The following is a 21,369-nucleotide window of genomic DNA, read 5'->3' as shown; positions in this document are numbered from 1 at the left end:
ATGGTCTCTTGTTTTGAGAACTAAGATCAGAGGCAAGTCACTCTGCACAAGGGTTTCAGACTATAGATTCACTTTCCACTCCAGCTTAAAAGCATTTCCATTTGCTCACCTCTGTGTGAGTCCATGGATGGGTGGAAAGATCAAAATGTTGACAATGAGTTTATTTTGTGGAGATCTATGCACATGCAAAGGAGCTTTCCTGCCCACCCTTTTACCATTCCAGCCTTTAGATCCAAGCCACAATTAGGCAACAACTTTGCACAAAACATAGAAAGTATTTGGACTTTATTTGATCAGCTGGAGTTTTGTTTGATGGATCAGTGCTATTAGAATATTCTTGTTATTGCTGAAATACACAAAACATATAATAATAATTTGATTGCCAGTGCTGAACCAAACACAAATAAATCTTCATGATAATCAGCGCTTCATCAGTACATTTCACATATGCTTGACACTGCTTGACACTGCTAAAAATAGAGGGTAGCAAACCTGGTCTACAATGTCGTTGACTTTATCCCGTTCACAGTCGAGAATTACTCGCCTTTCCTTTTTTACCTCCAAATCTTGGAATAGTGAGCGATACGTTTCATCTTTTCTATCATTATTAATATTCCCCACATTTATAGCCGTCACTTGCCATTTCTTTTCAGCTGCAGTATCCAGCACAGCTTGTAGTGTTGACAAACCTGGTAACATGAAAAGAGACAATATCAACTCAAACCAAGATACATGACTCCTAAGTTAATATACTCTTAGGATATATCAGCAATTAGCTATGCAAACTAGTGCACATAAAAAGATGAACCAATACAGCCATAGCCATCCATTTCTTGGATCCCTAGAAATTTCTGTGCAGGGAAGACATTATATACATCCATTTGTTTTCACTGTGGGTTCTTTTTTATTTTATAAGCTTTGGGGAGAAGTGCTTCTGTGCTATTGTGTGGCACTGTCCCTTGAAAAAGAACCTGTCAGGAGAAAAATAATACAATGACACCTGATGAATCCATAACGTATGGTAGAACACATTCTTTGTATGCAGAAGGTCACAGGTTCAATCTCTGGTTCTGAAACTCTGGAGAGTCACTGCCAGTCAGTGTAAGAAATACTGGATTAGATGGTTCAATGATCTAACTCAGTATAACACAGTTTCTGTTGGCTTCAGCAGTCTTCATACAATAGTTACACAAATGGAAAAGAGCCATTTTGATTTTTTCCAAGCTTACTAGACTCCATAGTTGCCACTGCTCATATCATTCTTCCTGCTGCCATCTTAGATCTCACTGAATTGTTCAGAGGGGCATGTGGTACCGCACCACCTCAGAATGCACACATGCTGTCCTAGATGTATGCTGAAACAGGGTGGCCAGTTATGAATCACCAAAAAAAACCCCCAACAACCAGGAAATGCATCACCAAAAAAGGAGACAAAAGAAGACACAGCTTTGTATAACATTTATATGTACTAATTCATATGTATAGATGCAAACTTAGAAATAATAATTATAATTTAAATAGGAATACAGTAGATCTCACCAGAGTGTGGAAGACTGCAACCTGGTGACCTGTGTGCCTACCTGTTCAGTCTGCTGTTCTGGTGCTTAGTGTTGATGGGTAACAGTTCTTATGGTTCTTTAACTTTCAAACAGAATTGGACAGAACAGCTTTTCAAATAGAGGATCCCTTCATACAGATGACAGCCCTCCAGCAGCCCTTGAAATACTGGACTATCCTCTGTAAAAAAGGACACATTGGGCAGTATCCAATGCTGCCCAAGCGCCAGCAGGACCCATTGCTAGCATGATGTGAATTTAGCAATTTGGAAAGGAACCAGAAATGAGCAGAATTGCTCCTTTCTGGAATAGGGCAGGTCAGCAAAGCTTACGTAATGAAGCTCGCCCCACCTGTCCTGCTCCAGAAATGAGCTTTTATGGTCATTTTGAGGGTTGCTTTATGAAGTGCTAAATCCCTGTTGCACAAGTGGAGGGTCCTGCCACTTGCTCAACAGAATCGGCGGTAGTGCAGTGGTTGGATACTACTCATTGGCAGGGCATAGTCTAAAGGCACATGAGGCAACCGCCTTGCTGAAGCTAAGCAGGTTTAGGTCTGGTCAGTGCTTGGAGGGAGACCACCTGGGAATAGGGATGGCAGAGAATTCCACCACGGATCTTGGTGAGGCCGAATGCCAGTGCATTCGGCCTCCTGAAATCTCTGGCGGAACAGCCTGCCCCCCCGCCCCCCCACGGATACCCCCAGGATGAGACTTACCTGGGGCAGATTTTCCGGGCTTCGGCGGTGGCAGCTGCAGCGGCTGGTCTTCTGACCGGCTGCCACCACCGTCATTTGCAGACTTGTCGTTTTGTTTTGTTTTTCAAGACGTGATAGGCTACGTAAAGATTTATGTAGCCTATCATGGCTGGGTAAAAAACAACAACAACACCATGTACGCAAATGGCGGTGGCTACGGCCACTGCCATTTGCGTTCCTTATTTTAATATTTACATAGACTAAGATGGCGAAAATAAGGGGAATGCAAATAGCGTAGCGGGCGCTATTTGCGTCCCTTTTTGATTCGCTGTTTTAGCCTACGTAAATATTTACGTAGGCTAAAACAGCGAATCACAAAGGGACGCAAATAGCGCCTGCTACGCTATTTGTGTTCCCCTTTATTTTCGCCGTCATAGCCTACGTAAATATTTACATAGATTAAGATGGCCAAAAATAAGGAACACAAATGGCGGCGGCCATAGCTGCCGCCATTTGCGTACGTGGTTTTTTGTGTGTTTTTTTTTACCCAGAGCCCTCCGCGGCCGGAAATCCGGCTGTGGACAGCTCTGGCCTGGGCCTGGCCAGCTGCTCTGCGGAGCCACTGCGGAGCACAGCCGGCCATCGAGGATTCTGGGGGGGAGGAATGGAGCACCTCCCCCCTGTCGAGGATTCTGGGGGGAGGGACGGAACGCCTCCCCCCACCACCATAAATATAATCCGCAGAAAGGTAAGTACATTTCGTACATCCCTACCTGGGAACCACATGTAGCCACTTAGAGTTCCATGTTGGAAGAAAGGTGGGATATAAATGTAATGAATGAATGAATGAATGAATGAATGAATAAATAAATAAATGACACTCTATTCTGAAGTGATAGAACCTCATGAGAGGTCTTTACATTTGAACCGTACACTCATATACTTCAGGTTATATTCTTGAGAATTTGAACCTTGCCAAACTGCCAAGCTGCTGGGACAGTAGACATTCTCTGGCTGTGATATCATTATCAGGTTGCACCAATATGAAGTCCAAGCTTGGCCCAGAATCCCTTGTGATGGTGCAGGGGATTCTGCAGCATGTTCTTTGTTTTAGGGGTTCAGCTTGGTGATGCTTCCAACTTCCATGTAGTCTTGCACAAAGGAAAAAGATATTCTGCAGTTCCTTTGCACTTTATTTACTGTTTCCTATCTGGCGTACTGTCAAAATTAATATTCAGGTTGGATAAAACAACAAACCTTGAAGTTCTATATTATATTCATTCAATCAATCAATAAGTTTTATTGTTCCAGCCAATGGCCATGACAAATCCACATTACAACAAATCAATACAGTAATACAAAGGTAGAATTTCCAACCCTTCATTATAGCAGGAATAGAATATGGGGATACAGAAGGAGACATATTTAATTCAATTCAAGTCTCTGTATCACACAACAGTTTTCAGTAAGTATATATAATTTTCTCTTTCTCATCTTTCTTGTTGCTCAGGCAAGAGAACCGCTTTGTATGTTACATAGACATTAGATATACTACATTTATACACTTGACAATCTGAACATTAAATGCTTATTTCAAATATGAATTCATAAATCTCCATTTTTTCAGTTTTTTCTTCAGGAAATATTTTTAAAATTTCAAATTAGGAAAACAGTTTATTTTTATGTCTATTGCCATTTGAAATGGAATACCAGTTTGTAATGCTTTTATAACACCCCTAAAGCACCACTTGCCAATGTAACATCCTGTTTTGCCATGTTGTGCTAGTGCATGTATGTGCATGTGCTAGGGATGTATGAGAAATTTGTTTCAGTTTGGTTTTCATCAGGATTTACCTAGTTCACACCTTCCACACTGAGCATGGACTCGGATGCAATCTGCAATGAGCTTGCAATGTGATTTACAGACCCCAAATAAATGTGTTAGACAGCATGCATAGTTTTGAAAAATTAACACAAATGCACTTCAGTAAACAGGAGAAGGACGTGTACATTTGAAAGATGTGAACAACTGATACGTACATTGGGAAAATACACATGAAAACACACTCAATTTTCACGTGAAAAGGAAAAAGGGGCGCAATCTGATACAGACTCAAGTCAAAACGAGCTTCGAAATGGAATTGGGAGTACTTTGGTGAGCTCAGGTTTTGCTGATTTGTACATCCCAACTCTTGGCTCTTCTCATCCTAAAAGCTTACTTGCTGGGATAGCCAGTAGTGCTGTGCCGGAACCGCTTTCCCTTTCACTATCTCTTTGTTTCCCTGCGAAAGAAGCAGTTGTTTTTTCGTTGGGATGCTGAGAATCTTGGAGAAATCTCTTGGTTCAGCGCTTCAGTGCTGACCTTACCATAATGAGACACCTGAGGGGTTTGTATGTGCTCTTTCTTTTACCATCCTCTGTCTTTGCAGCCTATCCGGCTGCTTGAGTGTCTTGGAAAGCCCCTGGAAGACTTAGCCAGGATTCCCTCCTGTGGGGCTTCCCTGTGCTGTTGCCTGTTCAGTGCCTGAAATCTGAGAGAGGAGCTGTTGTTGTTGTTGTTGTTGTTGTTATTAAAATAACTTTTAATAACAGCAAAACCAAACCAAAATGCCTCTCTCAGCTTTCAGGCACTCAACAGGCAGCAGCACTGGAAAGCCCCAAGGGAGGAAGTCCTGCCGAAGACCTCCACGGGGGTTTCCAAGAGGCTGTGAGGACAGAATGGGGGAGGTAAAAGGAAGAGCACACAGGAGCCCCTCTGCCACCTCCTTCCAGTAAGGTAACCACTGAAGTCCTCCTTCGGTGAAATTTCTCTGAAATTCTCACCCTTCCCACAATTTTCAGGTACAGTTTCTTTTTGCCCTTCCCCCCTACAGCGAATGGTCAAAAATAAAAATAGTCAAAAATAGGTCGGAAAAATGGGCACAGTTCTAGTTATTAGGGGCTGCGATCACTACTATTACTATATTATTACTAACAAAGAGTCCTGAGCCACCTCAGTCCTCCATTGATAGAAAAATGGACTGTACCAATCCAATATCAGGGTCAAATGTACTCCAAGAAAGCCATACAAATAAAGTACCTGGATGATGTTATTAAGACATTTGCAAGTAAAACTATCATGCCTCTATTGAAACATTCTACAGGGCATTTCAAAAAGATGGACCCGATTTGAAATCGTTATATCTCTGCAACCATGAACCGCCCATGAATGAAACTCTTATCACTTGAAAGGGTGGGGCATAGAGTTTCAAATGATTACTGCTAGATGCCTCTCTCAGGGTACAAACAGCCCTAGCCTCAGTCATTTGCAAGATGGCGACCCCGCAACACAAGGCATTTTGCGTTCTGCAGTTCAGCAAGACTGAATCCACAATTGCAGTGCAGCGTGCATTTCAATGGCGTTTTGGCATTGATCCGCCAATGCCAAAGAGCACTCGTCGTTGTACTGACAATTTGAGGAAACAGGCTGTTTATGTAAGGGGAAGAGCACAGGGCAACCACGCACTTCAGAGGAAAACGTGAGAAGAATTCAAGAGAGTTTTCAGCGTAGCCCACGAATTCAACTATCATCTCGATATTGTCTGTACAGCAGGTGGAGGGCACATAGAGCATTTATAAAATGGTTAGTAAAACTCGATAACTTATTAAATCGTTTGTAACTTTTGGTGTAATTGCAACATGTTGCCATCGTGAAATATACTGCTTTGGATTGGGTCCATCATTTTGAAACACCCTGTATTTTCCAATTAAACAACATAGTTGCACTTATTTATTTAATTTTTTATTGTAGTTTTTAGGCTGCGTTAAGGGTAGCACTCTCTAATCAGGGTCAACAATACAACACAATGTAAAAAACAAAACCTTACACAAATGGTATGTGGGTTCTGACACCATAGTTGGTTTAAAAAAAAAAAAACACGTTAGTAACATATTGTGCAATTAACATACAGATAACATATGTAATAACATATATAATTATAACAGTGCAACATCCATGAGTTATGAATTACAGGCAATAATAACAAATATCACAGGTCTTGCAACCATAGCACACTATGTGAGCATCCTATGCAGTCACCACATTTCACAACAGCATGAGTAGAAGACAAACTGGTTACATGAAGCACATTGTGATTTTCTGCCATTGCATTGACCACACAGACATCACCTGCCCCTTCTCTTGGTGACAGCAGTGGCAGGCCCTATCTGAAGACAACCGGTGGAGAGAGCCATCTTCTCTTTTTCTTTTTCCAAGAATGCCCCTGGGAATGTTTCATCATCATGTAGCATCATTCCCACTGGGGCATTCTTAATGAGGACCACTACCAGGATACTGCTGCTTATTACTGTTCATTACAGCTCTGCTGCCACTTGAAGTGGCAGAAAAGGTTTTTTACCCAGTGTAAGAAATACTGCAGCCCTCTGTTGCCTCACATTTATTATAGTACTTCTCCAGTATACGGCAGAAGAAACAGAATAACTTGAATAAACCATCAAGATTTCTGGAATGTACATCGGAGTAGCAACACTCCGTTTTCTAGCCCTAATGTGTGATTCTCACATTACATTTTTACAACAGGTACATGCAAGAAACAGACCCTAATTCCTCATGCATATACAGAACAAAAGACATGCTTCCTTGCACACAATTATACAACTGGCATGTAAATATATAACATATGAACTAGCCATTAGGGTCCTGTGCCTCAATAAGCAGACTGCATTAGATGGGTTTGGGGAAGGCTATAGATCAGAGCAGACGTTTTGCAGGCAGAAGGTCCCAGGTTCAATTCCTGGCATCTCCAGGTAGGGCTGATAGACTCCAGTCTGAAACACTGAAGAGCCGCTGCCAGTCAGTGTAGACAATACTGAGCTGGATGGACCAAAGCTCTGACTCAGCAGACCATGCTCTTATGAGAGATACTCCAGCTAGACATCTTCTACCTCTTCTCTTTCAATCACATTGATTCTACACTATATAATCTGATGTTCATGGTAGTACTAGTGGGCATTGAATACAGCAGGTACATAGGGCAGGTAGTACAAGTCATATCAGCCGACCCACCCCATAATTTAACTGAGTAAATTGACTGAACTGCTGTATTAATGCTGACTAAACTACTACTGTATTAACACATATTAACCTTGCTATAAGTATTCATTTGAACAGAGAATCCGTGTAGTGATGCACAAAGCCATCCAGGTCTGTAGGGAAGGTCAACACATTTCCTTAATACAATTTAAAAGACAGAATTTAAAAGATATATGGAAAACAAAACCCTGAATAAATACTAGGATGTGGCCATCACAGTTCTCATGTGTAGCAGAGTTGAGTAGGTCCTCAGCCACATCCTACCCTTTCGCTTACAACTTATTTTTGTCATCTTGCTATTTGGACATGGTGTGAGTATGTAATTCTGTGATAGCTGTAGAACTGTCCTCACCCCACCCTGCTTCAGGGGAGGATGACAGACAAGCAAACCCTGATTATGCATCCTAAGGGTTGTGTTGCCCCATCCCTGATTACCCACCGTGTAGGTGAACAAAGTGAAAAAGAAAAGGTCACGGACCAAAACACTGAATAAAGTATACCCAGGACATCTTGCAGTATAGCTATGCTTTTAGATACCCAAATGATTATAATATAACCTCCGAAGAAGCTAGCAAATTGTTCTGCCTGTTAAACACTAAAGAAAATGTCAAAAGGGTGGCCGTAATTGAACAAGTAATTACTTCTGGAGTGTGGAGAGGATCCCATAGGGTTTTTAAATACCTTATGTATCATTCTTGCTACTACACACGTACATGTTGACATTGCAAAAACCGAAGTGTGGGCTGAGTAAAGCAGGGGATAAATATCATGAGTCTCCTTGCTAATATACCGAGTCTTCAGATACAAATTTGGAAGAAGAAAAAACTCTCCTAAATTTCAAGTCCCCATAATGATGATGCCTGGTGAGTACAATAATCTTTTGAAGGGAATGACTGAAATGAGGCAATTATTGCAAACGTTGGAGTGATGTTTTATTTCTGAAAAACACATAGATCAGTGCAGCAATTGTAGACTGCCAATCTACATTACAACTTTAAACTGGTTTCAAACCAGTTTATCTAAAGGGATCCTGCAGTTTCATGAGGATATTAAGAATTCTTTGCTAGAGACCCCTGTCCCCTGCCCAAGCAGCCCCTCTTCCTAGAGCTACAATTCCCAGAATTCCTGTATATGGTAGCCGTAATCGCTAAAAACAGGTTTGAAACCAGTTTAAAGTTGTAATGTAGATTGCCTCTGGGACTCTAAAGCTATACTCCTTCTACCAGAGACACTGACCACTGCTGCTAACTGTTGCAGACAAGAGGAGATAAAAGCTACAGGAAGCAAGGTACAGAAAGTCATGCATGCCTAATGATGCAACCCATCTTCAGATAGGGAAAAGTCCTACAACTTGGACTTGGATGGCTGGGGCATGCTGGGAGTTGTAGGACTTTTTTTTCTGTCTAAGTGTGCATAGGGTTGTGACCTAAGACACAAAAACTTTTCCGGTGGTGTGTTGTACATTCTTTAGGGATGTGTGAAAAATCTGCTCCATCACAGGGTTGGGGGGCGGGGTAGAGATTTTCCCAGTTCACGCCTCCTGGACGTGAACATGGACCTGAATGCAATTTGCAGTCAGAAATCCATACATTTCTGAGCTTGCAATGCATTCCACAAAGCATTTAGTATTTTTTAAAATTGCACAAAAACAGGCTTTACTCAATGGGTGCAGGCATACAAAAATGTGTACATTAATGTGTACATTATGAAAAATGTATATGGATTTCCAAAAGGATTTTTTTAAAAAAATTGCAAGCTCAAGAGGAAATGGGACAGAATGAGCCTGACCAAATTCCCCCCCGCCAACAATCTTGATGAGACTGAGGTTGACAGATCTGTCTGTCTGTCTGTCTGTCTGTCCCTAGCATCCTCTCTTGTAGATTTTTGCCTGAAACTGGGCAAATTTTGAAAACTGGTACAAAAGCCTTTTTTATTTTTTTGAAAGACGGTTTCTAGTTCTCATGATTATGAAGATGTTTGCAAAAAGCCAGTGGCTGTATCCAATACAAGGTTATGTGCACTGGAACATTTTAGCAACATATGCAAAGTCTTTTCTTATACCAGATAACTTTTGTCCTAAAAACACTCTTTTGAATAAAGAAGAATTCTCAAATCTTGGACTGAAATAAATATTTTGATCTGCACAGAAGCATTTATCTATACAGTGCACTTAAACTCATTGAAATCAGCTCCATAACGAGGAGAAGATTTCTTCATTACTACCTGTCCTTTCCAACAGAGCTTCCAGACACTTTTCATAGGGATGGGCGAGAGATTCACACTTCCCAAACATAAACAGAAATTGGAATTCAGTTAGACATGGAAATTCATAGTTTTTTACATATCATTCACAAATTGTTAAAAATGCACACTTCCAGAGGCAACCCAAAATGAGTGGAAATGCTTATTTCTGGAAGGAGACAGGTCAGAGGAGCTCACATATGGAAGCTCCGCTGACCTCCTTGCAGAAACAAGTGTTAGCCTCTAAGAAGCACTAAATCTCCCTTGCATAGCCAGTGGGTCCTGCTTGTGCAACAGAATGGGCAGAACCCACCACTTGTGGAACAGAATCAGCAGAGCAGAAGGGCATTGGCAGGGGCAGTTTTGCCCATTAATGTATACATTTGACAATGTGAATACAAAAATGCATATATGATGTCAACTGTGCATAAAAACACTTTATTTGATGAAAAAATTACTTGTATACATGTCTACATTTGCAACTGTGTGCACAAAAACTTATATTTTGAAAATGTTGCACAAGATTATTTTATTTAATGGGAAAAGTTATTTGTAAAAATGTGTACATTGAAAAAATGCACACAAAAATGCATATATTTTGAAAAATGCACCTGAAAATATGCACAAAATTTTATGCGGACTAAATAAAAAATTTGCAATTGATTGTAGAAACAGGATGGAATGAACATAAAAGTGGAAGACCGAAAACCTGAGCAAAATCAAAGGATTTGCCCATCCCTAACTTTTCATCACCCGTCCATATCTGCTATTTCGTCACTACGGTGCTGTTGGCAAATTGTACAAAAACTCAAATAGGAATACAGAACAATGCATGGAGATTGAGAACTGTGGCATTCCTGCCCCTTCCCAGTGAAAATACCCCTTCTCCAAGGCGTTTCTCACCCCAAGCAGGAAACACCTTCCCTATACACAATCACAGTTCCACCAGAACCTTTAAGGCTCAGGTCTAACCCGCACTCAGTCCTCTATCTGCAAACACACACTTGTTTATAATATCACCTGCATTGTTTCCTTTATTACTTTCCCCTTACGTAGCCAAGAGGAGAAGGTGTGGGATTTGGTTAGACAAATAAACTTTATTAATTACAACAGATAAGTCATTGAACAGTGGTTCAATGTATGTTCTCAATGGTTCTAATGCATGTTCTCTCATACACCATACACCAGATCACATTCTCAAATCAAACACTTCACAATCACCACAGCGCTTTCTCTTTCTCTCTCTCTCTCTCTCTCTCAGTTCTAAAATCTTAACACATCAGTTCCCTGTCTCTGATCCCTATCAAATCATATCCCTGTCTGACCCACACAATCACAGAACCCAGCTTTTATAACACACATATGTCACTCCCCCTTCACTCACTCAGCCAATCATCACAGATATGCGAATCCATCATAACCATAGACTTATAGTTACAAACTCCATACACACACACACACACACACACACATGTGTAATGTCACAAGAACATATAAGCAGAAAACAAATCTGTAAATACTGTATTGATTTGCATCATTTACGCATTGTCCATACTGGTTATAGATATGGAGAAACAATTTCTGCAATATAATTACAAATGGTATAGTTATATGTTTCAATATCTTCATCGTAAAATCTTTGGATATGAAAAAAAAATTACATGAGAGAAAGAGATGATGGTACAGAATTGTTATCAATAATGCAAAATAAATTAAGGGCCAGAAAACCTCTGGTAAGAACATCCAGCATTTTAACCTACTTGTCAAATAAGATGTTCTGCAGAGGCCTTTCTCCAAGTGCCCCTGCTTTTTTAGTCAAGTTAGTTGCTACTGGAGAGACGGTCTTTTCCATGATGGTTGCCAAATTATTGAATACTCTCCCTAGGCATGTTTACGTAGTGCCTAAACAGTGACAAAGTTGGCACTAACCGAAGTCCATCCTGTTCTCTCAGGTTTTTAAAGGTGTATCTGCATGTATATAATGTATGTATTTGTATCTGCTAGTTTTACTGTTTTAATTTGTTGGCTGGAAATGTATTCACTGTAATATTAAGTTGTAGTATTGTATGCAGGGTGTTCAATGGCAAAGGACAGGGCAAAAAATGTTATAAATATAAATAAATGAATATTTGTTTATTTGCATATGCCCTCCTATTATATCTGCCCCCTACAGTTGATTATGAATGTCATTCTCATTTATCATTTTGCTGACATTTTCCTTTTCTTAAAATCCTACAGATCATCTTGAAGCCTGTCCTTTTAAAGCTTTCAACCACTCTGCCCAGGATGATACCTTCTTTCTTCTCTTTATTTCCCAGCACCCTTCCTCTGTTCTGCAGAACCTCCTCTTCTATTCACTCTTGCCTTTGTTCATCTTACAATGCAGTTATCCCGGGGGGGGGGGGGATTCTGTGTTCAGTTATCATATTTGCAAGTATAATTATTTCCAATAAAAATATTTCAACTGTTTTTTAAATCTTTATTACTTCCTCACTTCTAATGGGTTTAACAGGTAAATCCAGGATTACTAGTTTGACTCAGCTCTCAATTAATGAGATTTATTTTCTTCTTTACGGCTGGAAACAAAAGATGTATGTTCCTGGCACTTCTACCAACCTTTTTACTGTGACACCAGGTGGAAATGTGTGCCAAGGAACCTTTAAAGAAGTCTTACGGCTTGGCAAAAGTCTTTAATGAGGCAATGAAGCACTCTGGGAATTGTAGTCCCCAAAGGTGAGCTAGAAAATAAATAGTGGTATCAATTTCCTTCCTCTCACAGGGCAGCTGCTTGCATTTCTTAATGAGAAGAGGGCTAAGTGCCAAAGTAGACATGACAGACAAATGTGTGTAACTCAACCCAAGGGCCCTCTTAAAGAAGCCAAAGCAAAATACCAACTTTGGGAGGAGATGATATGCAGCAGAGAAGCAGTAATGTGTGTGTGTGTGTGTGTGTGTGTGTGTGGGTGGGTGTATGTGTGTAATCCTTTCATGTCTGCCAGTTCTCCATTCCAAAATTCATCAAGAGCCTTTCCACATGAGAAATTTATTGTGGACTTGTGATTCCACACTCACAGTATTTTGTGGGTGCTCTATATGATGTTGTCATCCTCCAGGGACAATACTGTGCTTTGCAACCATTGTAGCATTGGGGGCGGGGGGCAGTCCTAATGAGGAAAGTCTGGTATTTCTGTGAATAGCAGCATGAAACCTTCATGTACTTGCACAATTCCACTATACAACAGTACCAGCTAGTGACTGTGTAATGAAACAGATAGAAAAGCAGAGAAAAAGAACCCCCGAGGGGAAGAAAAAAAAAATGTGTAAAGGAGCAGATCTTATTCCCACCAAGAATCCGGAAGTAGACACCTTGGTAAAGTGGCAGGTTAAAAGCCTCATGTAGAAACTGCCCTAATCAGTTTTTCTAAACTATGGCCTTCCAAATGATTATCTAAGGACAAACACATTTGGAACACCATAGGGGATTAGCAGTTGTTGGCAGGGAGCGGGGGGCAGGGGAGTAATTGCTGTTTAAAGGTGATAGGTGATGGAAGGATCAAGCTCCCACACCATTATCTGTTCTCAAAGTTGCTATTTTGGAGGAAAGGACAGAAGGAGGGGAATTACCCACCTGAACATAAAATATAGTTCAGCCTAAATAAGGCTAATGAATTCGAAGCTTGTAAAAAGGTCTTTAGAGGTATTTATATTGCTGTAGACAGTGGTGACTAGTTAAATGTCACTTCGTGGTGTTGTAAGCATGCCTCTTTCAATCTCTTTGCAAGATAGGAATTTTCACATGCCTATGCCTCCGGGAGGAGTTTCTGTGATAGGAGTAACAATGCATGGATAACGGAGAGAATGTAAGCTACAGTTCAGTAATGATTCTACAGTGGCTGTCATGACATTTTTTAAAAAAATCTGCTAAGTGGCATATAAGGAGAATGACTCCAGTTCTCTGGAATCTAGTCTGTTGGTCTGTAAGGACTACAAATGTAGATTGTCACTAGAACCAAAGGCTCCTGAGTTCTTGCAACGGAGATCAAAGTTGCCCTAAGAAGTTGAAATGTCACTCTGGGTAATTTCTATAAATATATGCTAATTAAAACTTGGCCAATTGACTAGGTTTGATGCTAAGCTTTAAAAACAGTATAGAATGTTGTAAATAAAACCTGAACGCCTCCTTAGTTCTGTTTCATCCTAGCCAGGCAACACCGAAGGGCACCCCACTAGCAGCTGGTCATCCCAGTCCCTGCACAGTATTGGCCATGATTACAGCCCCGTCCTCCAAATGCCTGTGTGGAAAATGCTTCCATGTATGCGTAAAGGGAAGCAATACTTCCCGGTTAGTAAAATGATATTAAATGGCCATTCCTGGATGCAATGGGGAACTATAGTCCAAGTTACCTAGAGACTGAGGAGCTGAAAGGAGGCACAGTCTGGTTGCTACCACCAGCCAGGGGACCAAGGGGTCACTGGCAGGCTGCCTCCTCCTGTCTGCAGGGAGGAAGAGCATCATGGCAAGGGAGAGTCCACCCTGGACCCATTCATCACCCAGTGCTTGATGCTCCAGTGCTTGCTTTCCTTCCCATTCATTTTTCCCCTTTTGCAATATGTCTATTGGATTGTGCTCCTGCAGGCAGGAACTGTCTTATCTTTTAATATTTATGCAGTGCTTAGAAAAGTACTTGGTAAGTATTAATTGTTTTAAAAAAACTAACCAGGATTAATGTGTCAAGGAATGGGAGAGATATGGGAGCAGTGTGTGGACCCAACACGCATTTCTGGCTTGCTGAAAGTGTGGTTTAGCAAAGCCTTCTCCATCCTAGTGCCCTCCAGGTCATTGGGATTACAACTCCCATCAGCCCCAGCCAGCATGGATAATGGTAAGTGATTGTGGGAGTTGTAGTCCAAAACACCTGGAGGGTGCCGGGTCAGGGAAGGCTGGTTTAGCAACCTAGGAACGTGTGCCTTAACAAGCCCAGCATTTTTCCTGTGCGTGGGAGCATGTCATCTTCCTTCCAGCGGCAGCCCCTTCTGCCTATCTTTTCTTAAAATACATTCACTTACTTCAGGAACACAGGAATATAAAAGGTTTCCTGTCCCCCACCCACATTCAAGGATGTGCAGACAGGGGGCTCCTCAGCCTCCAAATTGATTGGGCCCTGTTGAATACCACTCCCCTCAAACCTCAAAATCTCATGATGGGATATTTCAATGTTTGATCAGGATGCTCCATGAGGCACAATCCCCCTGCAAGTCCTCACTCCCCCTCGCACCAATTACTCCTCCTGTCCTTCCCCATCAACCTCATCATCCCTGTGCCCATCCTCATTTTCCTCCTCCTCCTGCCCATTGTCTTCCTCCTGCCTGCTCCGCCCCACCCGAAGCCCAAACCTAGTGCTTACCAGGCGGCAGGTGGTGGTGATGCTGGTGGTTTGGAAGAATAAGGCCCACCCAGCTTCTCCCTCCCTATTTCCCCTGCACTTGCTTTTAAGAGTGGATGCAAATGCAGTCAGCATCTTTATCTTGTGGTGTCTGCTTATGGGAGATAAGGGATTGTGGGAGATAACTATTACTGCCATCATTCCTGGCCATTAGGATTATGCACCAAGGATGAAAGGATTTTTACTTGAATTCCTAATGATCCCTGGTTGAAGCAGGCACCACAATGCCAAGATACTGGCTGTGTCTAATTTTGCTTTTAAAAGCAAGCCGAGGGTCATGAGTGAGGGAAAGGCCAGTGAGGGAAAGCGTTAGGTTAGGGCTGGGATGATGTGCACACACAAGCATCATCATGGTGAGAGACCTCCTTGAAATGGGCTTCTTGGCCCAATTCTTGACTTTGTAGGCACCTCCACTTGATTTCCCACAGTCCCCCTAACTAACAAAACTGTAACAGAAACTATATGAGCAGAAGATTAGATAAATGCTGAGGCCCCTTTCTAAGGGGTTTCCCTGATTATAAACATTTTCCTGCAATGAAATTGTTCTTGGAGGCAGGGATTTGTATAAGCACTCTTCATTTAAGAAAACTCTGATACACTTTTCCCCAGGAGCAACTCCAAAGGCAAAACACTATGGTGCAGCATGTAATATTCTGGATCTACATCAGGGCCAGCCGAAGACATTTTACTGCCTGAGATGGAGCAGGAAATGGCTCTCTCCCTCCAAGTCAAGGCACGTAGTATCCAAGGCTGGCCAAGTTATTTTGGCACCTGAGGCAGAAAATCCTATAAGCATCTCCCACCCACCCTCTGGCAGAAAAAAAATGCAATTATCGTAACTTAAATAACAATTTGCTGCACTTTCATGACACCCAAAATCAACTGCCTGAGGCAGCCGCCTCACTCTGCCTAATGATAGGGCAGGCGCAGGAAGTCAAAGAAGGAAAGAGGGCTTGCACAACAACAAACCCACCCTGGACAATTAGGGACACAGGAACATAGGAAGCGGCCTGATACTGAGTCAGGCCATTGGTCCATCTAGCCCAGTATTCCCAACTCTGACTGGCAGCAGCTCTCCAGGGTTTCAGGCAGGATTCTTTCTTAGCTCTACCTGGAAAAGCCAGGGATTGAACCTGGGACCTTCTGCATGCCAAGCAGGTGTTTTCCTGCTGGGCTACAGTCCCCGCCTGAGTTCCTTGGGAATGACCTGTAGAGATATACAGATTTTCCAGAAAAGACCCAGAAGCAGTGTTTAAGATCCAGGTGACAGCTTGTTGTGCTTTCACAGAAGCCACAACTATACCCACTCTCTCTGTCTTCAAACACCTTAGGCCCAAACTGACAAAAATGTCATTCGTTGTATGCTTGGTACTGTAATGCCACTTCATCATTTTAATTAGGTTTGTGGTGCAAAAATTAATGTCAGTAAATAACATCTTACCTCTGTCACTGTCATAGAGATATGCAAACTTGTTCCACTGGTAATATTCAATCAAGCTCAGAAGTGCTCCCTTGAGGTCAGGCCTCATCTGGATGACAAATGGGTGTGTTCCATCCGTTGGGAAACTAGGTGTTATGAAGGAGACATGAAGGGTTCCACAAAATGATGTTATAGTATTCACAGACTTCTTGTCATAAAATCCAAAAATAGCAAAGACTCCTCTTGAAAACTGGGAGCAAACTGGAAGAAACAGACAAAAAGAAAGCATTGTAGACAGTGCCATTTAATTGCAATACTTTTTTAATGTGCAAATGTCTGGTAGATAAATGTATATGTATACTAGAGACAGGCTTAGACTAACTGAAGCAATTCTACCAACAAACTGAACCCTTTCAAATGAGTTCTTGCAAGCAGGTCCCTCTGTACTTCCCAACAGAATTCTATGTTCTTATCACTGCCATCCCGAATAATGCTACATGCACATGATAGCTCTGTGATCTATACATGGCATGAATCAGGGTAGTGATGCTTAGGAGACAGGCCAGATCAAGAGATTTGGAGGTCCAGTTCAAGTTCACCAAAAAGAGCCATGAGATGGTAAGTAAAAATATTGTCTAGGCATTTTTTGAAATACATTTTTTTTTGTAAAGCTTGCAAATTCATCAAGGGTATTGGAACTGCGAACTCAATTAGTATTCTTTATCCTACTGTTTCTAATTTGTCCTAGGTGTCAATTTTTTTAAATCTTGAGTACCTGAAAAAATACTTGAAATATTATATTTTGCCTATGCTGCTGCATAGCATTTATTATAGCACATTTCTAATTTAAATATACAATTGGTGTGTGTGTTTTTAACTGTTTTAAAGGCTCAATCCTGTACATGTTTAGACAGAAAAAAGTCCTACAGTCTCTAACATTCCAGGCATACTGGCTGGGGAATGCTGGGTGTATAGGACTTTTTCTGTCTAAACATGCATGGGATTGCACCCAAAACTATCTTTAGAAGCACCAGTGACTTGTGCAATGGTTCAGGGGCTGACTTCCAGCTTCCACTGCCGACTGTCACTGAATGGGAGAGAAATTCTGTGTAAGGTAATGTGTATCATAACCCTAAGATGAAGATAGGAATGGGTGAGAAATCAGTTTGGTTCACATTTCAGTGTGAACTTACCAAATTCACACTTCCCGAACCTAAACATGAATTGGAATACAGTTTGCCATTGAAATCTTACATTTCTGAAGTTTGCAATGTAGTTTGCCCAAAAATATGTGCACAAAACTACACATATACAGTAAATGTATATATTTGAAAAATGCACATTACAATGCTGTATTCATTGGGAAGTCACCCAAAAAATGTACAGATGTTTGAAAAAGGTGCACACAAAAATGCCTGCATTTGAGGGGGGGAAAGTATATTTCAAGTAAATGTGGCTGAAATTTTTGTGCAGTCTAAGCAAAAACAATCACGATCTGATGCAGAATCAAGATGGGACAAACTTATAATGAGAACCTGAATGAAATCAAGTTCAACAGATTCGTCCAACCTTAGATGCAGGCCTCCCTTATAGGTCACAAGTTTCCTATACAGCTAATCTGTACAGAAAGCATTGCCTTTACACCAAATGAGTTTCATTCACCCTTAGTGGTACTCAGCAAATAGCCAAATACAATTTCCCTCATAGTCTAGTGACATCATCATGTCTACTATATGATCCCTAATTGGTTGGGATCACTTAATAAGGAATGAAACAATGGGAGAAATGGCCATTCAAGCAGCAGAAAAAAGGAAGAAAGTGGATGTCAGTCGCAGCAAACATTGCCAAAAGGGGTTGTTTGTTTGTTTTTTCAGGGGTTCCTACTCTCCTCTTGAAGTCACTACTTTTGAACCCAAACCTGCAGATGTATGGCTGAGCCATGGCAAATCCTGGGCAGGATCCAACAGGGCTGCTCCACCTCTGCTAGTTCCATTGCACTTGCAGAAGTGACCATTTACACATCAGGGCTTTTGTGCTTCTAAAACTAACCTCAGAAATGAGTGGAAACGTTCGTTTCCAGATCCGGACAGACCAGTGGAGCTCCCTTCTGCAAGCTCCACTGACCTGCCCTGTTCTGGAAACAAGTGGCTGCACTCGTTCTGGGTTATTCTTAGAAGTGCAAACCCCCTTTGCACAAGTGTTTGCTCCCACAAGCACCAGGCACAATAGGATGCCACCCATTTTCTTCCTACTAATCTTTGATCTCTCTTGGCTCTGTTAGATCTTATTTATGTTCTCCTTTTATTTCTTTATTTCTTTTAAGCATTTTTACCCAATTAGGTATTGCCTATTGTGCGCTAGCTGCTGCTGTGCTATGAAAACCCATACAAGACGTCTACTATCATTCCTGGGCATTTATTGGGAAATACTGATTCACAGTCATGCAAAGGACATAAAAGTGGGAGAGAAGAAGCAGAAGTGCTGCAGATTTTGTTCTAGTGCTCTGTTTCATTAAACTTTTAATATCAGCATTATAGGACTCAGCAGAAGCAGGTCCTTCTCTGTGGCTCCTCAGGTCATGGAGCAGGAAGAATAGTCTCTTGAGTGAAAATAGTGTGCTGATTATTCCATTTATATTGCCATCTCAGAAAATAAAAACCTATAACAATGCTGAACAGAAAAGCTGGGATGAACCATCCCATCTTTCTGGGTCATCCTGTTCAATGACTCTGCAAATGCAGCTTGTTTTCAAGGTGTTGAACAGTCCATGGTGTTATTTACTAAAGGATTAAGTGCAGTCATAGTGATAAAACATATTCATAGTTTAAATCAGGATTGAGGAAGCTTTTTTCCGATTCTGATAGCTCTAAAGGAGCTATCCACAGTGCTGAACCCTATCCCCAAAGAAGGTTCAGCACCTTGGATAGTTCCTTTAGTGTTCTGGCTGGTTCTGACTGAAACCCAGAATGGATTCAGAGCCCCACTGAAATCAGAGCCACCAGTATCCACTGCTTTTTTTTCTCTTGATAGCTGAATTCCCTCAGGGGTAATCTGGCATAGGCTTCATGCCAGTGGTGGGCAGGGCTGAATCCAGTGGTGGGCGGGATGGGTATGGCCAAACCCTAAGGTAAGCAGGGTCATCCCTTCTCTCTCTCTCTCTCTCTCTCTCTTTCTCTCTCTCTTTTGCCACCCCCTTCTCTCTTCCTCCCCACTCAGCAGGTTGCCAGAGGTCTGAAATTATCACTTGCACAAGACTTTTGAAATCTGGCTGAGGGCTATAGGTTGCCCAGCTCTGGTTTAAATAGTATTGGCAACTCAATTCTGAACATAGGTATCTGGAAACATATCTTGGGTGGCCATTTACACATCACCAAAAAAGAGGAAACTGATCACCCCGCCAAAAAAAAAAATTGACAAAAGATGACACGCATTTGCATACAATTTGCATATGCTAATGTATAGATGCAAATATAGAAATAATGACTGTAATTTAAATAGAAATGCAATACATCTCCCTATAGTGGGGAAGACTGTCCCTATGAGCCCTGTGTGATGTGCCACCTCAGTCTGCTGTCCAGCTGGTAACTGTGGATGGGCAACTTCAAGGGCACCGTTCTCCTTTCTTAGGGCTCTTTACCTTTGAACTGGACCTGGCTTGGACAGCCCATCAAATAGTGGACACCATCAAATAGAACACTGTCAACTGACATCACTTTAAATGGAGAACTGTCCTCTGTAAAGTACGACACCTGGGCTAGATCTACACTAGTGCTTTTTATTGGTATTGAAGTGCTAACTGTTGGGGCACATTACGTATTATGCATACCACATTTCTAGCATTATTTCCTGCTTTTTATTCCACATTATCCAAAATACCATGACAGATGTCATTGTGTGTGCTATGAGTTGTAAATGCGCAAGAAGGATATAGTGTCACCATGATGGGATCGTATCGATATGACATGAGGCGTCGATCTGGTCCTGGCTGCCCTACACATGTCCGACTGATTTAAATGAAATTTACTTAGAACTGTTCTTAGGATCTCAGCTAATATCCCTACATTAGTGAGAAGTAAGCCTCATTGATTTCCATTGGATTTAGGAACAGGGGTATTAGGTTTAAAGACTGAAAAGCTTAAGCCACTCACTCATCATACTTTGATGTCAAATAGATGAAGCTTGAAATAAAGTAAGGCTTCAGGATTGCAGCCACTATGCCTACTCCCTTCTGCTCCTCACCCCAACAACTTCATACACATGTCTGGCACCTCATAAATTTGTGGAGAGATGCAAAGGAGCTGTTGTTCAACTGCTTTAACCTGCTAAACTGTATCCACGTTACAATAACGTTAAGCTACCAGGTATCACTGGAAATGCTGACCAGACACTGTCTCAGCTTATCTCTCTCAAGCCAATATGACTCTAGCCCCACTATTTCTTCCCCTCCATCTCTTTCCCTCACTGTTTCTCCCCGCACCTAGCCTCTAGCATTGCTCTTTCTCCCCCACCCTCTACCCCTTTGCCTTGCTTTCTCTTCCTGTCTGCTGAACAGCTGGCCAGCTTCAGGAAAGGAAAGATAACCTGGTGCCCCAACACTTTTCCTTTTTTAAATGACATCTTTTGTGGAAGGGGCCAGGGAGTGAAGAGCAGTGTGGGCACCTTTGGAGCTGCCCATAGGTGTTGCGGTGCCTCCGGGTGCTGTGTTGGAAACCCCTGGTGACTGGCAGCACTTGGCATCTGCTGGACTATTCAATACGCTTTCACAAGCTCTATATAACATGATTTACAGAAAAGATACCTTCACATATCACAGGCCCTTATTCAAAGCTATTATTGTGACCACACCTGGAATACTGTATGCATATTTAGGTACATATATTAGTAATTTTGAAGCTTTTGTACTATATGCGGAGTATTAATTT

General features: G+C 41.7%; 1 protein-coding gene across 1 annotated transcript in view; it reads right to left on the bottom strand.

Moving 5' to 3' along the window:
* GRIA2 (glutamate ionotropic receptor AMPA type subunit 2) overlaps positions 1 to 21,369 on the bottom strand; it is a 116,549-nt gene that overhangs the window by 42,468 nt on the left and 52,712 nt on the right. Inside the window, exons 3-4 of the mRNA XM_084856348.1 lie at positions 16,469 to 16,708; positions 493 to 689 (exon numbers count right to left, since the gene is read on the bottom strand). Of these exons, the coding sequence (XP_084712474.1) occupies positions 493 to 689; positions 16,469 to 16,708 (437 nt within the window). The remainder of the gene's footprint in view (positions 1 to 492; positions 690 to 16,468; positions 16,709 to 21,369) is intronic.

The sequence above is a fragment of the Heloderma suspectum genome, chromosome 5 (assembly GCF_057233095.1).
Source record: "Heloderma suspectum isolate Gila_16-S chromosome 5, 16-S_ref, whole genome shotgun sequence".
NCBI lineage: Eukaryota > Metazoa > Chordata > Lepidosauria > Squamata > Helodermatidae > Heloderma > Heloderma suspectum.
This window is presented reverse-complemented; position numbering and strand designations above follow the sequence as displayed.